Here is a 25,521-nt window from a genome sequence, read left to right as displayed (position 1 = left end):
ACTTTGTTTTATTAATCCAATCGATAAAAAATACACTCTAGATTTGTTTGGGATAGTCGAAAAGAATACATTCCAACAGATGATGTTATTTTAACATTTTAGTATGTCATGCAGCCCCACTGAACATGAGTATTTACAGTGCTTCTTTATAATTACGAACGGAAATAATTACACTGAACTGTTTCAACCAGGCTTTAAAGCACTTGAAATTCTTTTATTGAAATATCTTAATTTAGAAAAATAGCTAAATTAACGTGAACTTAGTTTACAAATCGTGATAAAAACAACAAATGAAATAACATTACACACTGATTAAAATAAAGTAATGCTTGAAAATAGCACAAAGAAACACATTGTTTTACTGCACTCCTTGCTCAAACTATTTGAATATTCACAAGCAAAGTTAAACCGTGGAAAAAAATGCCGATTGGGTCGGTCAGAGGGATTCGTTACTTGCCAACTGTTGTAGGCGTGTGCAAGTAAGATTATTTTACCAAAACCATAGCTTTCAAGTCTGAAGTTTAAAAAAAATCAAGAATGATTATAACTTGTCCACGTCTAATTAAAATTGAAGAACAAATTATTTTTCTTTGAATTACGCAATATTTAACTTTGAAATCCAAACGGCAATGACATAGAACAGCCTTATTCAGATCGCAATAAAATAATACAGGATCTTATTTGCCTGCATTCGTTTTGCTGGACTATGAGATAATTTGTTAATAGCTTGCAGACGCATCTAAAAAAGGTGTACACAAGGTATTTTACTTAACTTATTTTACAATGTTGAAACTATGTTGTGTAGGCCGAAACGTGAGATTTATTTCAAACTTTCTGACACATCTAGTCGCAATTTATCTCAAAACGGCACTTAATGAACATAGCTTCATTCAAATAAACCAGATGCAAATATTTAATTATTGAAACTCACTCGGCTATATCTAAAGGTCTCAGCCAGCTTTTCGGGCCGCGTTGTCAGCCATCATCACTAAGCTAAGTCACTGATGGTTTCAGACTGTTAAACACTTCACTAATAAACTGATCAGGCGCCGCTGCAGTATGAATTCTAGATATAATAGCAAAATAATTAATTGCAGTCTCTAGCCAAGGCGATGTTAATTGGCTGTAAAACTAGAATTTTCATACTATTTCAAAGACGAGACTTAAGCGCTAACAAACTTCGTGGATAAAAAGATGGTTAACTTTGCATATGATAGGTTGAAGGTGTAGTCTTGTCTAAGTAAGATAAAAAATTTTACTTGAGAAGTGAAAATCCGTCCATGCTCAGAATTGCAGTAATTGAAGTGTAAATAACAGGAAACTCACTGGTGGACCATACAAGAAATTCTGATAACGCATCCTTGCCGCTTCTGCTGCCGCGGTGCACTGACATAGCACTTACTTACAAGTGGTTTCCATGGAGGAAGACCATCATGTCGACCATGTCGAGGGAAATTGAGGCCCTCTGCCGCTCAAATTTCTCCCTGATAGAGTGTGGGATGCGCTTGGCCGGCACAACGCACGCTGGCACGCTCAGGTACTTGCTGGCAACCTTGGCCAGGTTGGTGTAGCGCGCGTCGTTTTCGTGCCACCAATTCAGGGCGTTCATCTCAAAAGACACGACCTCTTCGGAGCTGAACTGCTCCATCTCAAGCTCGTTGCGCGTGCGGATCGTGTTAGTGGCCCGAACTGTGCTTGGTGTCTGCACTGGACTGCCGAGCAGCATCGCCATGCCAGACATCTTCTTAGCAGGCGGATTCACGCTTTCCGAAACTGTCAACGGTACTTCTGCTGACTCGCCCATCTGGTTCTTCACCTGAAAACCCAAATGGACAGTAGAAAAAGGTGATGGGGGACAGAACGAGTTAAGATTTGAAAAATATTGAACACAACGTTTACAATGGAAGAGATGTCTCAGATTTTTCCTCAACCATGATAATATGGTTTAATTGTGAGAAAACATTCAAATTATTATTGAATAGCTTTCATACATGTAAAAACATCCCCGCAAAAACACTTAAGCTGACTTTTAGGGTATGTGTTGAAACTGATATCACCTTTCACTCATCTAACGGCCTTACAGAAAAGCTTTACAGAAAATTTATAAAAAATACTTTTTAACCTTTACTTGAAATACTATCTAAAAATTCAGAAAAGGCTAAAAAAATTTCAGCTTGCCGTTTAAATTTGTGAGAAAATCGGCTCAAAAGATTGCGTGCTGCCTCCATACTGGAAACCATGGTTTAGTCCGCCAGAGGGAAAATTTATCTCGTGATTCACACACCATTGAGTAAATCGCGAAGAGAGGGTTTGAAATCAAATATCTTCAATTTGGCAAAATCTGAAATTCATCTGTTTCTTGGTCCTAATTTCATAATTGCACATTGCAGAGATAAACTGTCGTTAAATTTCACTATCAATAAACTAATTATTCCTGTCCAGTCCTAGTCAATATTGCTAAATGTCCTTAATTGTTGGATCAATTTTAAGTAAAAATGACTAAAGAAAATTTGCCTTCACCTGAAGGCAAACAGAAAAAATTATTTTTGAAATCTCCCAGTTTACACTTACCTTTAGAGTGACTGAATTCTTGACAATATCAGTCATGAAGTTGATCATGCGGAATCGCAAATCAAGAAAGGCCGCTGTCTCGAGAAGAAGTGAGTTGTCCCCATTGTTGTATGAGGTGTTTAAGCCATTCTCCAAAGTGCTTTTGAACTTGCGGACCAACTCAGTGTCCTCAGGCTTGATCTGCAGGTAGTTGGCTACCAGCTGAGTGTAAAGGGGCTTGATGATCGAGACGAGTGCTGGCTCGTCCTCCTGCAGCGTCTGGATAGTAACTTTGAACGGACTGCAAATGTCAATCAAGGTCTGCAACAAAATGGAAAAATTAAGATGATGAGTATGATTCAAAAACATTTAGAACCGAGTATAGAAGTAACAAACGTAATAACATCAATCCTAACAAAAATTCAATAGTAATTTGTTCCTACCTGGATTAGTTCCCAATCCTGTCTGTTGAGTCGCATATCATCTGAAACAGTGAGTGCATCGATGTCGTCCTGTCTGTTGATGAACTCTTCCAGCATTTCATAGGTGGTGGTCCAAATCTTCTGGTACTCCAGATTGATGGAGCCGAGCGCGTCCTCAGTAGTGATGTGCTTGCAGATGAGTGAGCGGCACTTGAGCAGCAGAAGTTGCATCTCGTCCATGTTGAGGATGCCACTCACGGCCTGCTGTATGGCGAACAGGAAGCACGGCACCACCTGAATGCATAATTATTTCAGATTGAATGAAGCCGTATCAAAGAGCCTGCTGAGGATTGACATCTTTGAATTATTTTTTAAGTTTCATTTGTAAAATATTGTCTAGGAACATAAATATTTAAAAGAGCAGATGCACATAAGAGGTAACAATTTTAACAATAATGTTTTAAAGTTTTCAAAATATCATAGGTTAGAGAATTAATTTACAAGTTATAGAACTAATTCTTGTTCATTGTTAGTATTATTTTATACCTAAATTTAAACTGTATTTTCAGCGAGAAAATGGGAATGTTTAAAAAGATATGGGTTATGATGGGAAAAATTTATGGGTAAATCCTCAATGGGGCTTAAGGACCCCAGTGTAAGAAATTTTTGAACTAAGCAGTACCTGGCTCCAATCAGTGAGGATATCGATGAGAGTTGGATTAGCAGAGGCGACCACAATGGCCACGGTCTTCTCCTGGGTAAGGCCCCAAGTGGACAGCATTACGTGCACTGTCTCCTGTGTCAATTCGTTCCACTTGAGGGTGGAGAGTGTGCGAGAGTGGAATTGCTCATCATGCACCCAGTTGATGATGAAAGTGAAGAAGAGCTGATTGTCCACGCCCTGCCACTCCTCAACGCTGACACTGTACCAGCTAAGGCTCATGATTTCAGACAGGATTCTGGTGCGGATCTCGTGCACTCGCTCTGGGATCATCTGATGCACCAGGCTTGAGGAAGGAATCTCAGCTGACGGGTTCACCTGCAACAAATATGAATATTTAAGAGGGCTAGAAAAATGGCCTAAAATCTTGACTTTGCCGGTTCAGAACATATTTTTTTAAGTAAAACTAAGAAGCACTTGCCTGCATGATCATATCTCTGAATCCCTCTGAGTCAACAATGCTAGGATTCTGCATCTCCTTGAAGATGAAGTTGAGAATCCCTTGCAAAGGATCCAGCTTCATCTTTTTGCTGCTGCTGCTGCTGCTCCCGCCACCCAACTCTTGCTTGATGTGAATTGCGTTGTGCGCGACGTCGCTTCCATCGATGACGATGTCATGCATGGTGGTGGCGACCTCATACTTGCGTTTAGTCACACCTGAGCCTGACATTGGCACACTCTTCCTCTGCACTGTGATATCCTCCAGCTCAAGCTCCTGCAAAGAAAATTTTCCTCTTACATCAGTGCTGCAAATTGATCTAAATCAGAGAAAAAACTCTTAACAACTTATAAGTTACATAAAACAAAGAAGTGCACGCACAGGTTATTTATTAAATTTAAAAATACCCAATGGAATAAATTTCTTGCGTGTGTACATTTCTTTCTTTTTATGTTTTAATGGGATGATATTTCAGACAGTGAGCCTACAATATTTTTCGAATAGGGTAGCAGTTGCAGCCATTAGAAAAGTTGAAGAGAATTATTCATTTAGTTCTTACAATATTCAGCAAAAGGAAAAATATAATATCAAACCTGAAGACTCTGGGCGTGCTTATTCTTCAAGTGGGTCCTCAAATTGGTTGTGTTTCCAGCGTAGGCGATCTCCTTGTAGCAGATGCAGCAGACAGCGCGGTCTCTGGTAATAATTTCTCCATTCTCCGATCCAGGGAACCCAAAGTGTTTCCAGTAAATGGAACGCATGCCAGACGGCACCACGAGGCGTCTGTAGCTGATGGGCTCCCTGGTCGAAGCCTTGTTGTTCACGCTCGTCTTCATCTTTATTCGGGGTGTCGAATGAGGCGCAGGAGTCACGACAAAGTTCACACTCTCCTCATTGTTGTCGGCTTCTTGCACCACGGTCCAGTTAACCTATCGTCAAGTGCGAGAGTTAGAAATTAAGCTGTTTCCAATTTTAAGAAATCAAATCGACGGAAAGCAACATGCAAACATTATGCTTCTGCAAGTTTAGGATTTAATCACTGTTACATGATGTAGACACACCAATTAAGGGCGTCAGATCCTGCTCCCTGATTGCCAGTTTCATCTTAACTGACAAAAAGGCTGTCAGGATTGAACAATCCTCAACCATCCTCAGGGATGAAATCCGCAGCTTAAAGAGGACTCTGAATTCCTCACCTAATTCTTTCCAAAGCCTTAAATAGATAAGCAAGCACAATAGATGAAAAACTTAAAATTGCAAGTAAATAATTGTTTCTGAGTATATTGTGTAAATGCATCATCAAATTGCCGTGTAACTACCTGCACAAAACACACCAGAGCTCAAGATCGATATAACGGAAATAAATTAAACTACTTTGGTTTAATTTTTTTCGATTTTATTACTGATTCATCAGGTAGCCAACCATTCATGTAACAAACGGTACAAATAATTATTCATACTTGAAAAAAGTCCATGGGAAATTAACTGAAAAATCACATCGCGGCAGACAGTGAGAAAAACTGAAACTGGTCAGGTGATTTGTAGCATTTGCTCCATGGGCGTGATGTACGACGACGCGGCATTACTTTGCGACGGCGACGAAGACATCGTCTGCGGCATGAACACGTGCTGCGAGACACCCTGCCGGTCTTCCAGCTTTGAGTACTCCAACATGAACTCCTTGCCCACTTTGCTCCAGCGCGAAGGATCAAAGATGAAGTAGGTGGATCGCTCGTAAGTTGAAGTCTTTTCGACCAAAGGCGCCCCCGGCGCTCTTGTCAACCATAGCTGTGGGAAACAATCAAGGGTTAGGGGTATGGACTCCAAACGTGCAAATAAGGGAAATCTTTTCAATTTGTGACGGATTTATTTTGAGTATCAGTCTGATTTTAGAGGACAGAAGATACAAAACAGAGATGGAATAGAAAAATCGCTGTACAAAAGCGAAATGCAAGGTTTCCAAAATCGAACTCTCATTGTCACTAAGTAGCTTCAATTCAGTGCTAGCGCCTTGTTCCATTACCTTTTCCTCCGTATGGTACCTCCAGTCTCTATTATACAGTTCTACTGCTGCCGCAGCTTGGATCGCATCTCCGGGACAGTTGTAGAAGAAGTAAAAGAGTAGGTCATCTTTGTACATGGACAACTTGGGCGCCGGCAGTTTGCCTCTGATGGAGGAGTTTATTAGATACTCGCTGGGTACATGGTAGTCGATGTCCTGCGGTCGGCACGGCATTTCCGCAAATGGACCTCCAAAGTTGGGATACACGGACTCGACAGAGTTCAGATTCATCCCTGCAAGAAGGTATGGTTTACTACCATTGTCTATGATGCAACACTGGGGAAAATTATGTGGGAGAAAAATAAGAATTTGAATCTTTGTCCCTCTGCACTGCTTAAAGACTGTCTTTGACGAAGTTTCCCAGCACACTAATCGATTCTTGAGGGTCGAATTAGGTAAAGTGGATATTTTTTCCGACCACAAAGTGCAGCACGACGTGCATAGCATAAGCAGAACTTTATTTACCGCCAAATCAATATGAACTGCGCATGCGTCAGAGCTGGCACACGTCAACCGCCGGCAACAACAGCTCTGACGCATGCGCAGTTCTCGCATATAGATTCATATTGTTTTGGCGGTAAATAAAGTTCTACTTGTGCTGCTATGCACGTCGCGCTGCACTTTGTGGTCGGAAAAAATATCCACTTTACCTAATTCAACCCTCAAAGAATCGATTGGCGTGATCAGAAACCTCGTCAAAGACGATCTTTAAAGGACACGGACCGACACAAGGCTTAGCCTAGGTCTCACCCAAAAAGAAAAAAAATAAAGCAAAATAAAAGTCTACCATTACCATTGAATGAAATAAATAACAAAAATACCCATATTTTTAGTTTACTATAAATAAAAAGAAAAGGAATAATACAAAATTAACAAATTTAATTGGTTAATTTAAATTTATTTCTATTTCCCGTCCAAGAAAATACGCAATGGGACTTGTCATTTACCTAACGTTTTTAGGTCCTGGCCGAGGGAGAGGCTAACCAGGTCTGACTGAGTTTCAGCCACCCTGATGAAGGAGAGCAGACCGGTGATGCCGAACTGATCCTTCAGCATGCTGGCGGGAATGTTGGACACCCTGCCGTCGGGGTGTGTTTGAATGCCGCGCTCCTGCGCCGCATGCCGCTCAGCGCCAGGCGCCCGGCTAGCGCGGTTGGGATCGGCCGTGCCGGCCCCGCTCTGGGGCTGAGACAGGGGCGCCGTTTGGCCACCGGCAGAGGGTTTGTCGTCTGACGAGGCTCTTCGGTTCCTCTGCGCGGTGCCTGGTAGCGCAGGGAAATCTTCGGAGGATATGTTGAACTCGGAGGCCTCCTGCTCACCGAAAGTGCTGCCATTAACCTTAAATTTTTCTCGTTTAATTCACTTGGAGCCTTGAATTTCGCCCGGGTTGAGCGGTAAATGAGCGTGATTACCAGCTGGCAGCCTTTCTTGATTGCGAAGATAAGAGAGAGTCCAGAAAGACTACCAGCTGGAATGTGCCAGGGCTTGATTTTACCGCGTTTCTTTTTTAAATTTGAGACACCAATTCACTAATTGGTTGTCTTTACTTGTTCAGAGCCTCCAATAGTTTACACCACTGTACATTTATAATTTTTCTTCTATTCCTTAATCAATTTCAGATTCAATCCTGCTTCTGTCCATTCTTGGCGTAAAATGATTTTATTTTAAGTGCCGAGACCAAAATCTGCCAAAATCAGTTCAGCCAATCGCGGATGAAAGTAGAGCACATAAAATTGATTTCTCATATTTCTATTGAGATTGGCGGAACCAATTTTGGATCTAAGCACGTCAAATTAAATCTTTTAAACGCTGAGAACACAGTATCAGGATCGAATCGTAAATCTTCAAGGAGCTGCCCAAAATTTGTAAACAAACGGTGGTGCTATCTGTTGGCAGCTCTCAGCGCTAAAGCCTTTCCCAACTGGTGGATTGACTGGAAGTTAAATTATTCTCTTCAATCACAAACAGCTCAAATTAATTTTAACAACATGAGAACTGGAGAAACTGCAACGACTAATCACAGATCCCAGGAATCTCAACGCCATATTTATTTCTGTCTCTAGCGAACACATTCATTAGCCAGAAAAGAAGCTGTTTCATTTTAACAAGCGGTAAAGGTCGAACCCTGGCGGAAAGCCACCCAGCCAATTGCTTAGCCCCTCATGAACAGATTCGCACCTGCTGTTTCATCATGTTGAACATGCCGTAGGGTGTCCTGATGGGCGTGGGGTTTGGGGTGACCAGCGGGTCACCGCGGTTGCCCAGTGTGGGGAACTCGGCCATGTCGAGCAACGAAGGCGTTTTCACCGCGTCCGGACCGTCAAAGTCGAAGGCGGCGCGGCCTCCGAGGCCGAACGACCCGATGCCGGGCATCAGTCGGGGGTAGCGCTGGCCCCCGACCAAAGACCGCGGCAGGTTGCCTGCGAAGCCAGGCGACAGCTGTTGCAAGCTAGAACCAATAGAGGAGTCTGGAGGCGCGGTGGGGGTGCGCCGGGTGGCGCCCTGGGGAGACTGGTGGCTCATGCTCCCGCCTGAAACATTCAGAGCACACCCTTTTAAGACTCTAGCTTTGCCAGCGTCTGCGGCGTCCGCCACCAGTGGCCACATTCTAACCTTTTCCACCTTTGTTTAGTGAATTTTAGATCAACCAAAAGGTTAGGTCCGATTCTGAATTCTGATCGGGCCGATCGGACAATATTTTCATTGCTCAATCCATGAAAGCCTCCCCCACTCTTGCCCAAAAAGAAGTGTTTTTTTTTTCCCAACATTGTTATGTGGATTGACTGACTAAAAATAAAGGTGGAAGTGAAAAAGTTACTTTGACAGAGGAATTTGAGCTCTCTTGACTCCTCAGCCAACCAATAAATTTGAGGCAGACTGGTGTTTCGGATTTTCCCCAATTTGAGATATAATTTGTGTAAATAATTCTACTTTTTCAATCGGGACAGACTCCTCTATTGATTTCGCTAGCCACCGGTAAATTTTAGCGCCAAAAATACGTTTCAGTACCGTTAAAGTACACACAGCTAAAATTTATTTTCTTGTCTTCCAACCTGTTACTGAAATCGTTTGATGAGTTTCATTTGCACACAAAATTATTGAGACAACTCACAAAACTTAATTACATATAATGAGCTTCTGGTGTATGGTGTTAATGTATATATCTAGATATACAACTTGAGAAAAAAAATCAGTTCATTTACTATCGTAGAAATAAAAACGGCAAAGTGATGCATTTCCGCTATGAATCCTACGCCTGGGTAAGAACAAGAAGTGCAATGCCCTGCTCAACGTGGAAAAATAAATTTAAATTATGAATATTTGTTAATATGATACATAGATACATTATCTACATACATATTATATTCATGTGTGGACAAAAAACACATTTTTCATTTTCCCTCCATTTCAGTTGGGAGTTGCAGCGAGAGAAAACTTGATACAAAAATGTGTCTGTAATGTCCTTTAGGTAATATTATTAAAATTTTGCACGTAATATTATTTGTTCATTTCAATGAACAATAATTTATGTATTCTAGAGCTTGAGCGTGTGCTCAGGGAATGTATGATACGTACCTTTCTGTTATTAGAAGGTGAGATTTCTTCGAGTGAGACGGTAGAAGTGGAAGGTTGTGCTAGGAACACGTCGTACTGAACTTTGTTTGACGACAAATCCTTTCGACAACCGTTGCAGAGGAGCTGTTCGGCCGATAGGTTGGGGTAGTTTTTGAGGATTTTTCGGCTTGCCTTGCGCAGTCCTTTGACTCGGATGTGTTTCGCCTTATTGAACGGATTGCTACACACGGGCACCGTAGTTGGTGCTGACATCGTAGCAAAGCATGCTATGCTGCTGATTTAAGCACCGAATCCAGAACTCGAATGAGAATAATTTAACAAATATGGCTCAAAAGCGGGACACAAACGACTCGAAGGAATCACGACGCGTCCGCCATTAACCAATCCAATGGACATAGGCCAACAGTCGGTACGACGCTACCGCCGCCAAGCGCCAAGTGAGAGAGCATGGTGTGCGCGTCGGTTCAAATAACGGCGCGGCATTTTTAGAATCTCCTTGGATGGTTGGCAAAATTTGAGATTTCCGCTACGAAAAATGGCGCTCATTGCATGACTCATTCTTGCTTACGAATAAATTTATCATAGCAGAAGAGAAAACTAGAACCACATTGCAAGCATTAAAAATTATAACATGTCTTGCAATCGTTTAATATGACCGAAATTACCCTAATTTTATACTTTCATCACATATTTGAGCAAATAATCTTGTATCTTGTAAGAATCTAAATGGGCTAAATGGCCACATTGGATATTGGACTCATACCTCATAGAACCTTTTTCGCGCCCTGTTTTTCAATTTTTAGTCTAGTTCGGCGCCACTGTTGCTGCTCCTTTTTGTCGCTGTTGTTGCTTCGTTGCTTCCCAAAAAGGTGAACCCAGTCTTTCATGTGTTTACGCTTCTTGAAAATTGAATTCCGAAATATCAAGTATTTACGGCTGAAGTACTGCCCGCGGACGCTTCATCGAAGTTTAATTCAGTTCGGCATTATATTCTTAGCTGCCCTGCGAGAAAATTGTAAGGGTGCCTAATGATTTCCCGTGGAAATTTTAACATTTTAATTTCCATATGCAGCACACAGTGCACACAGTCCATCGATGACTGCATTCTTCTTAAAACTATGTAGTGTTGGAATGGTTTAACTTCATTACGTGAAACGTTGAAACCCTATAATTTAAGAAAATTATGGAATTAATGAAAGAACTCGAAAAGGTATCATTTTCCGAGTTTTAATCCTAGCTATCAATTTTTTTACTCAATTAACTTAACAACAATTTAAATTGCGGTCTTTTCAATTCTAAAGCCGGGGGAAATTAAATTCCATTGTGTGATTGAAATAACTTGTACCGTAAATTCATTCTTAATTTACCCTGACCAGCTACATAGTATGCCCACGTAGAGCTTAAGTAATCTTGAATTGTTAGAAACTAAATAAATTTGAAAACGTGTTTCCAGTAAGAGCACATCGATGGCCGCCTCTCAGCAGCAGTCAAGCCCAGAAAACGAGCGGCTCTACCAGTGGATCGTGGAGCTCTCTAATCCTGAAATCAGGGAGAACGCTTTGCTTGAGCTAAGCAAAAAGCGAGAGTCCGTACATGACCTGGCGCCCATGCTATGGCATTCATTTGGCACTATTGCTTCCCTCCTTCAGGTGAGAAAAGGATTGACTTTGAGTTTTTCTTTGTTCATTATTATTCTGATTTATTAAAACATGAATTTGCTTTATGTTGTGACACAGTGAGATACAAATTTTATATTCTTTCAGGAAATTATCAATATTTACCCAGCTATAAACCCTGCCACCCTGACGGCTCACCAGTCAAACAGGGTTTGCAATGCTTTGGCTCTCCTGCAGTGCGTGGCCAGCCATCCTGAAACCAGGTACTAAAGACATAGAGATTATTATATAGAATGTTAAAAAATCTTATTGTTTTGACAGGTCTGCGTTTCTGCAAGCCCACCTGCCTTTGTTTCTCTACCCCTTCCTGTACACTGTGAGCAAAACACGTCCCTTTGAGTACCTGCGGCTGACTTCCCTTGGAGTCATCGGCGCCCTGGTGAAGACTGACGAGCAGGAGGTGATCACCTTCCTGCTCACCACTGAAATCATACCGCTCTGCCTTCGCATAATGGAGAGTGGCTCTGAGCTCAGCAAGACTGTCGCCACGTTCATTCTGCAGAAGATCCTGCTCGACGAGTCCGGCCTCAGCTACATCTGTCAGACCTACGACCGCTTCTCACATGTCGCCATGATTCTGGTAAGAATCTGGCACAAGATCAAATCCCAACACTTGATTACGGAAAGAGGAAATTACATGTTTTCTAGAAGTCTCAGCCGCGACATTTAAGGACCAGCTTTTCCGAATTATTTGCCCGGTAGTGGCTGGTCATTTTTACTGGTGGCTGGCTCGACTGATAATGAGGTTTAATAGTTCTTAACCACCGGAAGAGCCAGAAGACATATTTTTCGCATACACTTTTAACTTTCGACCTTTTTTCACTGGCAGCCGGCTCAGCTTATTCAGATTCATGGCGGCTGAACACGTGCCCATAAATTTGCCGGCTATTATGGCGCAGTGTGGCTGGCTGAGACTTCTAAAATGTTTTCATAAGGAATCTCTTGTGGTGTGTAGTGTCCAATCTTGTAAGGAAAACCCCAGGGGATATTTTATTGTTCAATAGAGTATCATGATTAAGTGGATGCCAGCACCAGGAATAAATTCTTTAAGGGTCGTTTAGAGTAATTTGGAACATTCTTTACATATTCACACACATTGAGGTGAAAAACGTCATAATTTATAATAAAATTTGATAAAATACGTCGATTTAATTATAAAAAGACGTTTTAGCAAATCAAAAACTCCTGCTGGCTTACATTAATTTCAAGAATTCACATATTAACAGACACAAAAATATTTCACAATCACTCTGATAGATCGCAGAAACAATATCTTTAATAAATAAATTCAACAAGTATCCGAATACATCCTTATTTTTTGTCTAGACCATAATTGCCTATATATTTTTAGAGAAAATAAGCTCACAGTCCTATTCAAGTGCAAAATTAATGATTTCTCTTATTGTAATAGTACTTAAGGAAAAAACTTGAATTGTATTTTCAGGGTAAGATGGTGTTGTCCCTGGCGAAGGAGCCGTCGTCGCGTCTGCTGAAGCACGTAGTGAGATGCTACCTGCGCCTGTCCGACAACGCGAGAGCGCGCGAGGCCTTGCGTCAGTGCCTGCCAGACCAGCTGAAGGACCGCACCTTTGGCGAGTGCCTGGCCGACGACAAGAGCACCAAGCACTGGCTGACACAGCTGCTCAAGAACCTGGAGACGTCAACTCCTGATATCAACAGCCTGGGTGTCACCCTCAGCGCCCCGGTCAACTTGGCCTGATTCTGTTTAAGCTTAGTTCAGTTGTTCGCCAAAACATTGCAAATTTGTGCACGAAATCATCACGCCGCTGAAAGAACAGTGCTAGGATGGTAGGGAGGAGGGAGATGGATAGAAGTGCTCGTATAGATTATTGGTGTTTGATTTGACAAGTGGAAAGATTTGCCAAATCTAACCGGATGGTCTCATCGCGTTTAGTATGAAAATACTTTTGTGGGGAGTGCAGCTGCTGTGTCTGTCTGTACATCGCCATTCACCTGAAGAAATTGATTTTCTGCTGATAGTCGGGCGGAATTTATCGTTTCATTTTTCTCGCCTCGTTCGAAGAACGGCGGCAATATTTGTGATTTAAAAGGGACATTTTACGTTACGACTCACTGTAATGAGTTTTGAAATTGTGAATTAAGCATTTTATTCTGCTACACTACTCTGCAATTTTTCAGTTGTTGTTCTTAAGTTCGGTTGCTTGTAAATACTAAATGATCTGCTGGGTAGCTCTTTTATACTTCTGACTGCAATGGAGAATTTTTATGTCAAGTTAAATTTGAATTGAATTTAACCTTAGCTGTCCAACATTTCAAAACTAATTATGCTTGTGCTCTGGAAGATTTGAATGAAAAATAAATAAAACGATGTAGTAAATTTAGCAATAATTACTATCTTTCACTTCCGTGCTCCAGTGAACAGCCTAAGGCAATGGTCAGTTGAGCAACAAAGGCAGCAGCCGTGAAATTTAAGACGGTTCCCCTCTTTTCTAGCCTTATAAATTCACACGAATCAATGGATAAATTATTAAATCAAATTGGATTGAATTAAAGAGTTCTTAAAATGAATCATCAGCCAATCTATTTTAAAATTTAACATCTTGAAGCACAAGGAAAAAGTAAAAAATAACCACTCAGGACCAGTGAACATTCCTAAATCTTTTCCTTTTACTGAAATGTTGAATATAAATCGAGAATATAATATTTTCCTCACTGTGGAAAAAATTGAGATCAACGGATTTAGAACTGGATTTTCAGCTGCTCTATTTATTGAGTACAGGTATCTATTAACTTTTTTTATGATAAATCGAAGATGGTATATCAATTGGATATTTAAAAAATCCCTAATTTATTTAACAGCATTTGTATATGCTATAGGAGAGTTGATAATAAAATGACATGCGAAAAATTGAAACGAGCCTTTCCATTAACGATACTACACAATCGGATTAAAAATCTCGTCGCTGGACCAGTCAGCGTGGTGCCTGCTTGCGTGATTCCTGAGAAACGGCAAATTCTTGAACATTCGCATTGGGGTCGGGCGGCCTTGCGTACCTGTCCGGCGCACTTTGGCGCAATTTTGCCTAAATTGAGCCATTTGCTGGGGCCAGCGCCGCGCGTGCTAAATAAAAGTCTGACGCTTTCGCTTTCACCCGCAGTCCGCCGTGAGTCATGCCGTGCCGTCTCTCATCTCGGCGACAAACAAAGGGAGGGCCCAACAACTCTGAAGGCCTCACATGCACCCCTCGACGCCGAATGCGAAAAATAATTCGCCGCGCTTGCACGGGGTTGCAGCTCAAACACACTTGGGCAAAGAGCGTGAAAGCAAACCGGCTGCGCGCGGCAAGGCATAGACCAGTTTGCATTTTATACATTTATGGTGAACGGTCGTCTGCTGCTGCTGTGTGTGCCACTTTTGGCGGCCACTTTTGTCCAATTGTGCTGTGCTGTGCGCAAGATAAAATAATATATATATGGGAGCGCCCGCTCCTTTTCCCACACGACGCATCTCTCAATGAACAATGCAGCTGCTCGCATCAAATCCTTGGAATGAGGAAAAACTTGTTATTTCTGGTTCTAATAAATTTTACAAGAATTTCTTGCTTAGTAAAAATTTGACATGATCGCAATAAAAAATTTAATGGCAAAATCGCAAGTTTTTTTGTGCATGATGTGTTTAGGAAAAATTTCAAATACAAATCTGGAGATAAATGAGGCGCTTAAAAATTAATCGGAGCTCTATGGCTCACAGCTGACAGTCAAATTTGGACCATGGAGGAAAATAAATTAATTATTCTGAGCATAATTTCATCTAATCAATTAAGTCCAGATTAGGATTTGACTTGACGTGTTTTTTTGTTATCAGAAGCCTATTTTTTGTCTTGTTGACTAACAAATTAACAATTGTTTTATCAGCATTCAACCAAATATCCAGAATCATTCTTAATAATAAGTGAAAATAAATTAATCAAATTATATGGAATGAAAATTATGTTTGTTTTACGGGTGTGGGTGGAACAAACAGGATTAGATCATTTTTTGCACATATTGAAAAAAGGGAAAAATGCGGTCCGCTTTAGCACGGGACCACGCACGCGGGGAGCCAATGTTGTGAATATGCGTCTGCGCCGATTTCGTGATCCCGCGAGCAGCGGAGAGAGAGGTCGCGTTAAAATCCGGCGAAGTGGTGTGTGTGCCCCGCCAGGCAGGCTTGTGTGTGCACTCACCAACTAACTCGCGTAGTCAGTCTTTTTCAGCTCGCACCGACTTAGCCGCCGCTGCCGCCGCTCCTGCTGTGCGTAAAATATTCTGTGTTCGTGCCCCGATGTGTTTGTATGTGCAATTAACATTTTTGGACCTATGCGTGCGGGAAAAGTGCTAATTTCGCGGCGCAAGTTTTAGAAAAGTCTCCACGCGATGTGCGCCGCCCGCCGAAAAAGCCGGCTTTTTTTTTAGTCAGGCGTGAAATCTTGATCTTGGCGGGTGCAAATTTAGGCATTGTCGATTTGTGGTGTTGCCCCCAACAGGAATTCGCGAGATGACATTTGTTTACATTCCGAAATTGTAAACAAGTGAGGGAAAAGTATTTTTGGAATTTTGTTTATTTACTCTTGCTTAAAATCTCTTTGAGGCGCGTGCTATATGATTGGATTGAGTTTGTGAAAAATATTAACTTCAGTTGTTTATATTTTCATTTTGTTTGAACACCAAGCCGTTTGCTTGCATTGTTGAGTGCACTTGCAAATTATGTAAAAATCCAAGCGAATTTTGAGATCGAGCGACTGCATTATTTGATCCTCTTTCATTTTGCAATGACGATCCCATACGGATTTGGAAGGATTGCGAAAGCTTTTCGACTCGCTGCTTGTTGCTTTGCACCTTTCCAACATGCGTGAAATAATTTTATGGGAAGAATAATAATGTCCAGGCGTTTCAATAAAAGACCCCTATGCGGGGATGAGCTGGTTCTTTTCTGGACTGGGCGACTTGTTCGCTGTCAGGGGGTTGCCCATCTCGAAAGAGATGAACCGATCAAATAATAATAATTAATTGATTTTATTTTCCCTCGCAAAATCACCAAATTTTTTCCAAAATTTCGCATGGGCAATTGATTTAAATTTGTTTCAAAGAGAGCCAAGATATTTTAATTTTGTCTGAAAAAATAGTTAGTTACGACGTTTGGGCACGGTAAAAATCTAGGCGCTATAAATTCAGATTGAACGTTTATCTGATCTTCGACCGTAGTGCCCCATTCATTTTTTGCCGATCCACAGCTGTTCTCAAGGCCTGCGAGTTACATAATAACTTGACAGATGCTCCTCATTCGCAGAGAATGCATTTGAGCAACCTCTGAGAAAGTTGTTCCCGCCGAGCCGAGTTTAAGTCCCCGCTTTTCAGTTTTTTCTAATTTAAATTTAACTTTGGCACAATGGCCTCGATTTTCGACTTGACTCAAGAATGACGCGGAATTCCAACTCAAATTGTTGACATCCCGGCCGCGTTTATATCCTAAAATTCCACGAGAAGCGAATTTTTGAAAACGGGGATAGCCAAAAATTTGAAACTCAAAAACACATTCCGCGCGTTTTGTTTCATTGTTATATTGAAAAAACAAAACTTCATACAAAATTTTTCTTATACAAAAGGTTTTTTACATATTATTTTTCAATTTGTGAACCACAGTAATAATTTTTGAAATTTTTAAAAACATTTTAAAAATTGTATCCATTAATTCGTAGCGTTTTAGATCAACCGAAAAGTTTTTGGGACTAGATAACTGTTTAATTTATGGATCCTTTTTTAATAAAACTTACTATCCTAAATTCAGCAGAGCAATTTACCCCTTAAATTTAAATTTCGGTTGTCCATTTGTGCAGTTTTGTGTGTGAATCGTGCCATGAATGAGCGGTGAAAAGATGAACGAGGAGGCCGCCGCCCTGCTGCTGGGGCTGGCCGCCCCCAGGCCACAGACGGCCGCCGCCACAACCACCATTAGCACCATCGCTCTCAAGAGCGGCAACAATACCGTGGTCATCGCCCTTCTGCAGGTAAGGCCCCCACTCCCACCTCATAATTATACGCACAGGTCAGCACAAAATACGCTTTCAAAAGCACAATGGAGCAGAATGCGCGTAATTATATACGCGACGGATTAAAAGGCTTTTCCAAATCGGCTTCACAGTGCCACGGGCACAATTCGATTAATTAATATTCCATTATCGTTATAGCTGCATGCAAGCTGCTTTCTCCAAATAAAAATTTGAATTAGATCTTTCATTTTATTGTTCTAAGAAATTCTGATCAAGGTTTGATACACCAGATGAATCTTTTTTTTATTTAACTGGGATAAAAATTTGTAAAACTGTTGAACGGTTCAAGCGTTTGATACGAGATGTAGTAAACATTTTACAGCAAATTTAATTCAGAAAGATTAAAAATGAGTAAATCCCAATTCTCCTGATCCAGTTTTTCAACCAAATGAAATTTTTTCCTGAACTAAAAAAGCAACCTGCATTAAAATGCCTATGTTTCACAATCCATTTTAAACCAGTCGCTGTGGTAGAGTTGGAAATCATTTAATACGAGTATAAATAAAACGTTTATGGCGCTCAGCTTCTGAGAAATTGGTCTGACTGACTGGCATTTTGATTTCTCAGAGTGGCGACTGGGTGCAGCTGAAAGTGTTGGACACTTCGCCGCCCTTGACACAACTGGGCGCCAATCTCGAGCAAGCCTCCGTCTTCTTGAGCGTGCACGACAAGCTGATCAAGGATCTGCAGGTACGTTTGCATCCCAATCCAAATCCGTGACTTATACGTAAATCGTGACCCACAATCAGAAATTAACGAAGGTGAGGAAGCGTTTCTAGCAATTGAAGGTGATTCTTTCCCATCAGTATCACAAATTTTAGTAAATTATATCGGTCTGCAAATTATTAAAAAGTGCTTTAAAATATAATATGTGAAAAGGGAAATTATTTGTTCTTCCTTCTCTACATCTGTTGAAAATATCATTGAAAAGTATGCATAAATTAATTAGAGCGTATTATAATCAAGAAAGTTAAAACGGTTTTCATTTTTCTTAACTAAAAGGATCTTAAAAGACATAAATTAAAAAACAATTCACGGGTAACCAAAAAATCAACTAACAGTTTTAATCAAACATTTTGCCTCCAAAATGAAAACACACACACACACCATAAGTTTAGTGTAATGTTGCGGAGTCGAGATAACAATTGTGTGTCAGCTGCAAAATGTCTGCAGACAGATTAAGCAGTCAGTCTCAAATCCATTACGTCAGGCAGCTGATAAGTTAAAACCTCCACTGCATTCTCCTTATCAAATTGAAGCAAGCATCTCAATGCGTTAATTCATCATTTGCAGCAATGAGACTTCGTTTTAGGCCCTGGCGCCGCTCTCAATAAACGCTTCCGCTCGAAATAAGTCTCGCTTTCATTTTTTCCTCGTGATATGTTTGACTCTTAAGTAGCACCCTTGTGTTAAATATTACAAATCAAATATCTAAAAAAATAAGAAATATATTATAAATTTGGTTTATAAAGTAAATAAAAAATAGTTAAAAGAGACAAATGAATCCTGCTTTTGATGCTTTATAATCCATACAATCAACTTTTAAAGTTAATTTCACAAATTTTATAAGCCAAACCATTTTGAGGAAGCAAATTTACGAAAGAGATTAAAAAAACTACTTTCTCGACTGGCTTCAGTTGAAACAAGAGCCAAATAGTACGTGCGGCAAAAGGCAGCATGTGTATTTCCATTTGCAGACTGGAGGATGGGGGTGGAACGGTCCCATTATGATTCGGACAGAGGCCTGCTGGTGAGCAGTGCCCGCGTGGATGGATTCTCAACCGTTTTAACTCTTGGGCTGCTGTTGGGTGCGCGTGTTTCGGCTCGCAGGCAAGATAGCAGAGTAAACAAATAGCAGAAGCGAGCGAGCTAGTCAAACATAAAAGCCGCGTGACATAAAGGCCCGCGAGATCATTTCTGACCCACGCCGCCTGCCTGCCTGGAGAATGAGCCAGAAAATATATGCGTGTATAAAAAGCGGCGCGCGGTATGAGCGTGCATACTCTTTTATACTATAGGCCGGCTAGGGCTGCCACGCTAGCGCTTTATCAAAGAGCTATCGGACTTAAGCTGAGGGTTTAAAATTATTTATGCTTACCAAACAAGATTCTCCAGCCAGCGATGCTTTTTCTTACGTCGTGAGGAAATTTCGCTGATTGACCAAGATATCAATTTGATTAGTTCTCAAAATATTAACAATAAAGTGTCTTAAAATGCTAAACGGGCTGGGCGATTCACCTCTAGCTGGTTTTCGCACCTTTCCTGCGGCTTAAGGGACAATTTCTGGCGTTTCAGTAAAAAGACTTTGGTGCGGGGAAGGCGAAAATATGTTCTCATTCGGTCCAAGCTTCTCTGTTGCCCCATGTTATCCGCTAGGCGATGTTATTGCCATCCGGTTTAGATCATAGCCTACGGGATGTGCTGAACAGAGTTCGAAGAAAATAAAATTAATTTCATTATTGAAATTTTTGCGTTGCTTATACTGTTTCCCTAGAGAAAATCTCAGTCACAAAATTTTGATGTGGTGCATGGCTAGATAAATCAGCTTATCTGAGCGCTGGCCATTTTTACCGACGGATGGCAGGGCTGGAAGTTTATTTTAAAAGTGTAGTTCAGATTTGATAGCGCTTAACTGTCCAGAAGTCCAATCCAGGGCTAATTTTTTCTCTGGAATTTTACGATTCTTTGGCTTGTTAACCGTCGGCTGGTGCAGCTTACAAGAAACCTCATAGGATAATATATATTTTAGGTAGTGAATATATGGATTTGTGTAGCCTGACGGATATGCAGTGATTTCAACAGTCGGAAATTCTTATTTTACAATACTAGCTACTAAAAAAAGGTTGGATAAATGCCCGAAAATTCCAAATTGATTAAAAATACTTTTTTTGTTTATTCAATGTGAAGATATTTTTAAATATTACAAATCGATTGAATGGTAATTCATGGCATTATGTATAAGAAAACTGAAGGCCCCCTAAGTTGAACTATTGTTGGCACTTTGAAGTTTGAAAATGCTTGTTGCCATTCAATTGTCGATGGTTATTTTCAAATAATTTCATTCCAACGACAAGCAGTGTTTATTCATTAATCTATCCCAATAAATTGTATTTAATTAAAAACATGGCGAAGAGAGTTCATTTTAAGGAGGCATTAAAATTTTCCCCTATCATGTAGTTTTTAATGCTGCCAGCACAAAAATTTGTTTTGATAATTTTTAAAACTACTTAGGTATGCAGAAACTATGAATTTTTCGAAATCGCTGAAAAATCAGCTTTTTTCTTGCCAATTAGTTTAAAAATTATGGATCAATTTTTAAGCCATTTTGAAGCTAACTACTAGCAATTTTCTGGCCAACCTCTACAGAATGGTGTCTTTTCTAGAAATGAAAAAAATTACGCATCCATCAATCTGTCTCATCGGGTTTGATCGCTAGGATTGTACGAAAATTGGCTTCAAAACTCGATTTTTAAGCATTTTTCAAGTTAAGTTCAAGTAGGATTTTATTTCTCCTGAGCACCTTAGTTTGCCAAGAGCGTCGGATTACTAATTTTACCCTGGTGATCTTTCCTACACAGTTAAATAATTCTTTAATACAATAATTCACCACCCACTAAAACGTGACATCCTTAAGAGTTTCCTTGTTAGCCAAAGTCACGATGACTGGTGGCCACGTGACCCAAAATTTATTGGCAAGGCGAGATTTCTACTTCTAGCTTCGATTAATACATTTTCAATAATTAATATATCAACTATGCAGTAGAAAATTTTCCAAATAAACATTATTTAAATACAAAAATGGGCTTGGATATAATCGATTTTTAACATTTTCAAACGTAAATCATGTGGAGAAAAATATGGCCTGCTCTTTCAACGCCCAACCCAAAACGCTAAATCACGATCTGTTTGTTGCTGCAACTCTCGACGAAAAGACAAAACCACCGATTATGATAATAAGGGGGATTAGGGGACGTGGCAACCCCAGAGGGCACTATTTCTGCTTAGGAGGCGAAGTAGGCCGATGAGATCATGGATCGCGCGCTCTATTTCGGTCTCTGATGCACGCGGGCTCATTAAAACATGCACAGCACAGCGCGGCGGCGTCAGAGTGTACGAGCGGACGCGAAAAATGGGAATATAACCGATTCCGTCCGACTCCATCATTGGCCTTTGTGTCCGACGGGGTGTCGCCACGCAAAAGTTTCTTAATTGGCACGCGTTTCGCGGAATCTTGGCACCTGTCCCCGTCCGCGCGTCTCCGCAGCAATTTCCCCCTCTGAAGAAGCACCGCGCGTTTTTGGCAGAAAAATTACCAACTCTTTGTTGTGATTGCATCGTCTTTTTGCTTGTCTTCGGGACGTGAGCGATGTGTTAATGACATGTTGAGAGCTCCCACTGGCTCCGTCAAGCCGCTCACGTCAATTTAAAGAAGCAAACAACGCAGACTCCCTAATGAGGGACAACAGCGAATGTCTGCCTGTAATTTTAAACCACTTAAAAATGCAATTGCACGCCCCGCGCTTGCTGTTGTTTTTTGTTTTTGCACGAGTGAAGCAATTCTAAGAGATACCGTTAACGAATGCTCATGTTGCTCAAAATTAATTAATGAGAGAGTGAGTACAGTACTGCCGATCTCTGGGAACCAAAACTGAGAATTATTTTGTCAATAAATGGCAGAAGATAAATTGAATTTGTAGCAGCTTTAATTTTATTTCTCTTTCGGAAAGGGTGAACCTCTGCATTTCTGCAAGCAAACATGTAGCTGAAACATTTGTGTCTGAATAGCACCGCGCAGACCAGATTAGATGCAAACAGGAGGTTAATTTAACATGGCATTTTACAAAGTTAAATAGGACGGAGAGATGTTGAAGCTTAGCTGTGAAAATTCAAAGACACACCAAAATTGTGTTTTCATTGGTATATTTCATTGATTTTTCAATGGACCGGGTTGGTCGTGAATAATTTTTGAGGTTTCACTTTAAATTGGCTGTATTCTAGAGAGGAAAAAGAATAACAAGACTTCATACTCATATTGATTTCAGAGTTTTACATTGAGTTGTATTTTTTATCTCTTGGAGTAGGTTGGACTGAATTTGGATTCGCTGAAACTAGTCGAGTCTAATTAAAAAAAAAACACACACACATACATCAATGAAGAAAAAGTCGTGTTATTAATTTTCTTCTCAAGAAATCAGTCATAATTTTAGACAATTTGATATTGAAAACTGCAAATGGTTTCCAAAACCAATAGGAGTGAAAATAAAATATTTTTTGCTGCACTAATGAAGTCAGCCGCGCCAGCCGGCTAATTTTTGGTCACGAGGTCAGCCGCCGGGAAGCTAATAAGCTGCGACAGCTACGCCAGGAAATTCATAAGATTTTTTGGCAGTTTAAAACAGTTTTAGGGGTATGCAAACGATTTTATTCCTAACTCAAAATTTTTAAAATGCGCGATTTGTGCTCATCAATTGAAAACGAATTGGACGCACAACACTTAGACGATCTCGTCTTATATTCTTTAATACCCCATGAATGTTCTGAATATAGGCAACTTTGATTGAAATCCATGCTCAAAGGAGTAAAGGAGCCACCAATATTTTGCGAACGCGTGACGCGAGGCTATTAATAAGTCTATTAGGCCGAGTATACTGAATAAACCCTCTCGTTCCAGCGGTGTTTTTAAACTCCGATTTTCCGCTTTGAAGACTAACTTTGCAAAATTGATTGGCTTTGGCAGGCGACACATGAGTCTCCAGAAGAGTATTTGCGCCAGCAGGTCGAGGCCAAGCTGGCCAGCACGAACGGAAACCCCGACGTGTACGCAGCGATGGCCAACTCGCTGACTCAGGCGTGGCGAGACCTCAGCCTACTGTTCCGCGAGAGACGAAATCTGCTTGTCCTCAACGTCAATTACCACAGGTGAGATTAGCGAAACGGCGCCAAGAGGAGTTGTCGCGCACGAGGGAACGAAATCGCTGAATTGGAGCATGAAATTGCAGGAGTGCCGAGAGCTGCGTGGAACGAATGCGACCGATGCGAGAAATCTTCTGCCAGGCGGTGGTGCCGAGCGACAATGACGTCGTGTCCAAGACGATAGCCGAGATGAACGAGCGCCGACGCTCCATGCTCGAGGCCTTCATGGAGGCCCTTCTCAACGGCAAACTTCTCCTCGAGAAGCTGAGGGAAATCGAGCAGGACGGATCGGACAACTGGAGCCCAGGAAACACCAAAGCAGAGGCTAGATCAGGTAAAAATGACTTACAAGAGATCTTAAGAAAACTATAAATAAATTATGAAATGGCTATTATTCTCTGCACTGATGTGATGGACGGCTATTAGTTAAATGTTTCAGAGGAAAAATTAATTTCCAACAGCTCTTTTGGTCCTTGGATCAGCATTAAAATTCATATCACAGTGTTGGCAGCTGCAGAAAATTCTGTATCAATGGTCGTTGGAAACGTCCATCTACACTACACTCATCTTTGAGCACAAACGAAAATAGAAATACGAGTTGATGAAATATTGACAACCCTACAACTCGCACGTCCCTGTGATGATACCCCTTGTTATAAAAATTCACAAACCTTAGATTCCATCCTATTTTCTGATGAAATTTTAAATAGTAAAAATTGCACATATAATTTGTGCAAAAAAATAATTAACCACCATATAAGGCAAAAAATGGCTTAAAATATATTTCGAGTTGGCAAAAGTGTCAAACAAGGAAAGAAGCAAAATTTTACAGTGCATTTCCCAGCATAGACTAAAAAAATAAAAACGCGCCTAAATAATGTTCCCTATTTTCAGATTTTAAGCAGCGATTTATTTATAAAAGAATTAATTTTTTTATACATCAAGTCAAGATAAGTTAAATTCTCTTCTGGTTGTAGCCATCGCTCAGGTGGAGCTATGGATGGAGGCGCTGCACGACAAGAGACGCGACCTGGACAAGCAGTGGGTTAAATGGAAGGACGTGCTGATCAAGGCAAGCGCTGTGTCCGCACTGTCGGCAGAGCTTGCCGAGGTGGAGGAAGCACTGCGCGTCAAACGCGACAGCCTAGCCGGCTTCCAGCAGCTCGGCGAAAATGCCGCCAGCGCTGAGCTGCTGCTACGAGAGCACCACAGACTTGTCGCTGAGGCCAGGGTAAGTGCAAAAAGGTTTTTATTGTAACTGAGCCAATGTTTCCAATAGCAGCAGAAAGCTGTCGTGGGGTTGGTTCTTTTTAATTTTTTGTGTGTTATTTTGACCGATACTGCCGTTGCTAAAACCGCTTAAACCCCAAATTTTCCATTTTTGCGGGCTAAAAGGGATTTTGAGTGAGGCATAACTTGTTCTAGTTTCAATATAATATATTGTGTATATTATACACATTCCTCTGTCAAAACTATAAATTTTTTTACGATTTTGAATCTGGAAAAAAGCTTGTATTTTTTATAGTTTTTTTGCATCCAATTTATTAAGAACAATTCACACGGGGAAATTACAAAGTTTTGCCACCTTTGGTTGTACCTGGCCTTTTCTTTCAGGAGCTGCAAAGCAGAGTGCTGAAAATCACCAAGTCGAACGACGGGCTCAATGTTAACCGCGACTTTGAAGGACGACTCGACCTGTTCTGGTGCAACCTGGCGTCACATGCCTTCCTCGTGCTCAACCTGAGCGCCGAGTACCTGCACCTTCTTGAGTTCAGGATCGAAATTATTTCCTTCCTCATCGAAGCCCACACGGTTCGTGCCAATTGTAGAATTTGTAGATTCCACGAGTAATAATCACGAGTTAAAAACAGGCACAGGTTAGGATGGACCAGGTGGAGAGCGACCTGGCGTCCCTCGACATTCCGTTGGGCAGTCCCAATCTGGCCCAGGTGCACTTGCATTTCTTCACCACCCTCGAGGAGATTACCAAGGAGCCCATCGAGAGAGGGCAGCTTTTGTTGGCAGCTGAGGAAACCACAAGGAATGGCGCCACTAACGTTAGTTAATTTAAATCAGTCAGTTTGATTTAAA

General features: G+C 41.0%; 3 protein-coding genes across 3 annotated transcripts in view; 2 read left to right on the top strand and 1 right to left on the bottom strand.

Annotated features, from left to right (window-relative positions):
* Nucleotides 1-222: 222 nt before the first annotated feature.
* Dref (DNA replication-related element factor) lies at nucleotides 223-10,188 on the bottom strand. The gene is made up of 7 exons (XM_065486613.1): nucleotides 9,771-10,188; nucleotides 4,726-5,061; nucleotides 4,115-4,408; nucleotides 3,655-4,011; nucleotides 2,994-3,266; nucleotides 2,572-2,871; nucleotides 223-1,816 (listed from the first exon to the last, which is right to left on the bottom strand). Exons 1-7 carry the CDS (start codon nucleotides 10,020-10,022, stop codon nucleotides 1,403-1,405), a joined length of 2,226 nt encoding a protein of 741 aa, XP_065342685.1. The 5' UTR covers nucleotides 10,023-10,188; the 3' UTR covers nucleotides 223-1,402.
* A 444-nt stretch (nucleotides 10,189-10,632) lies between these two features.
* On the top strand, nucleotides 10,633-13,816 carry Rcd-1 (Required for cell differentiation 1). Its single transcript, XM_065484616.1, has 5 exons — nucleotides 10,633-10,785; nucleotides 11,224-11,419; nucleotides 11,534-11,649; nucleotides 11,708-12,026; nucleotides 12,891-13,816. Exons 2-5 carry the CDS (start codon nucleotides 11,237-11,239, stop codon nucleotides 13,164-13,166), a joined length of 894 nt encoding a protein of 297 aa, XP_065340688.1. The 5' UTR covers nucleotides 10,633-10,785; nucleotides 11,224-11,236; the 3' UTR covers nucleotides 13,167-13,816.
* A 1,774-nt stretch (nucleotides 13,817-15,590) lies between these two features.
* The window catches only part of LOC135939659 (titin-like), a 129,067-nt gene continuing 119,136 nt past the window's right edge, over nucleotides 15,591-25,521 (top strand). Inside the window, exons 1-8 of the mRNA XM_065484147.1 lie at nucleotides 15,591-15,722; nucleotides 17,305-17,475; nucleotides 18,085-18,207; nucleotides 23,255-23,436; nucleotides 23,517-23,764; nucleotides 24,408-24,661; nucleotides 25,045-25,242; nucleotides 25,302-25,487. Of these exons, the coding sequence (XP_065340219.1) occupies nucleotides 17,329-17,475; nucleotides 18,085-18,207; nucleotides 23,255-23,436; nucleotides 23,517-23,764; nucleotides 24,408-24,661; nucleotides 25,045-25,242; nucleotides 25,302-25,487 (1,338 nt within the window). The 5' untranslated portion in view covers nucleotides 15,591-15,722; nucleotides 17,305-17,328. The remainder of the gene's footprint in view (nucleotides 15,723-17,304; nucleotides 17,476-18,084; nucleotides 18,208-23,254; nucleotides 23,437-23,516; nucleotides 23,765-24,407; nucleotides 24,662-25,044; nucleotides 25,243-25,301; nucleotides 25,488-25,521) is intronic.

The sequence above is a fragment of the Cloeon dipterum genome, chromosome 3 (assembly GCF_949628265.1).
Source record: "Cloeon dipterum chromosome 3, ieCloDipt1.1, whole genome shotgun sequence".
Classification (NCBI taxonomy): domain Eukaryota; kingdom Metazoa; phylum Arthropoda; class Insecta; order Ephemeroptera; family Baetidae; genus Cloeon; species Cloeon dipterum.
The sequence above is the reverse complement of the archived record's forward strand: the minus strand, read 5'-3'. Positions and strand labels throughout refer to the sequence as shown.

Bases quoted from the DNA above. Each gene is read 5' to 3' on its own strand.
- Dref (XM_065486613.1), bottom strand. From the start codon at position 10,022: ATGTCAGCACCAACTACGGTGCCCGTGTGTAGCAATCCGTTCAATAAG. The intron at 5,062-9,770 runs GTACGTATCATA...ACTTGACGATAG, and splicing joins CACCTTCTAATAACAGAAAG to GTTAACTGGACCGTGGTGCA. The intron at 4,012-4,114 runs GCAAGTGCTTCT...TATTTGTTGCAG, and splicing joins TCAGAGATATGATCATGCAG to GTGAACCCGTCAGCTGAGAT.
- Rcd-1 (XM_065484616.1), top strand. From the start codon at position 11,237: ATGGCCGCCTCTCAGCAGCAGTCAAGCCCAGAAAACGAGCGGCTCTAC. The intron at 11,650-11,707 runs GTACTAAAGACA...TTGTTTTGACAG, and splicing joins GCCAGCCATCCTGAAACCAG to GTCTGCGTTTCTGCAAGCCC. The intron at 12,027-12,890 runs GTAAGAATCTGG...TTGTATTTTCAG, and splicing joins CACATGTCGCCATGATTCTG to GGTAAGATGGTGTTGTCCCT.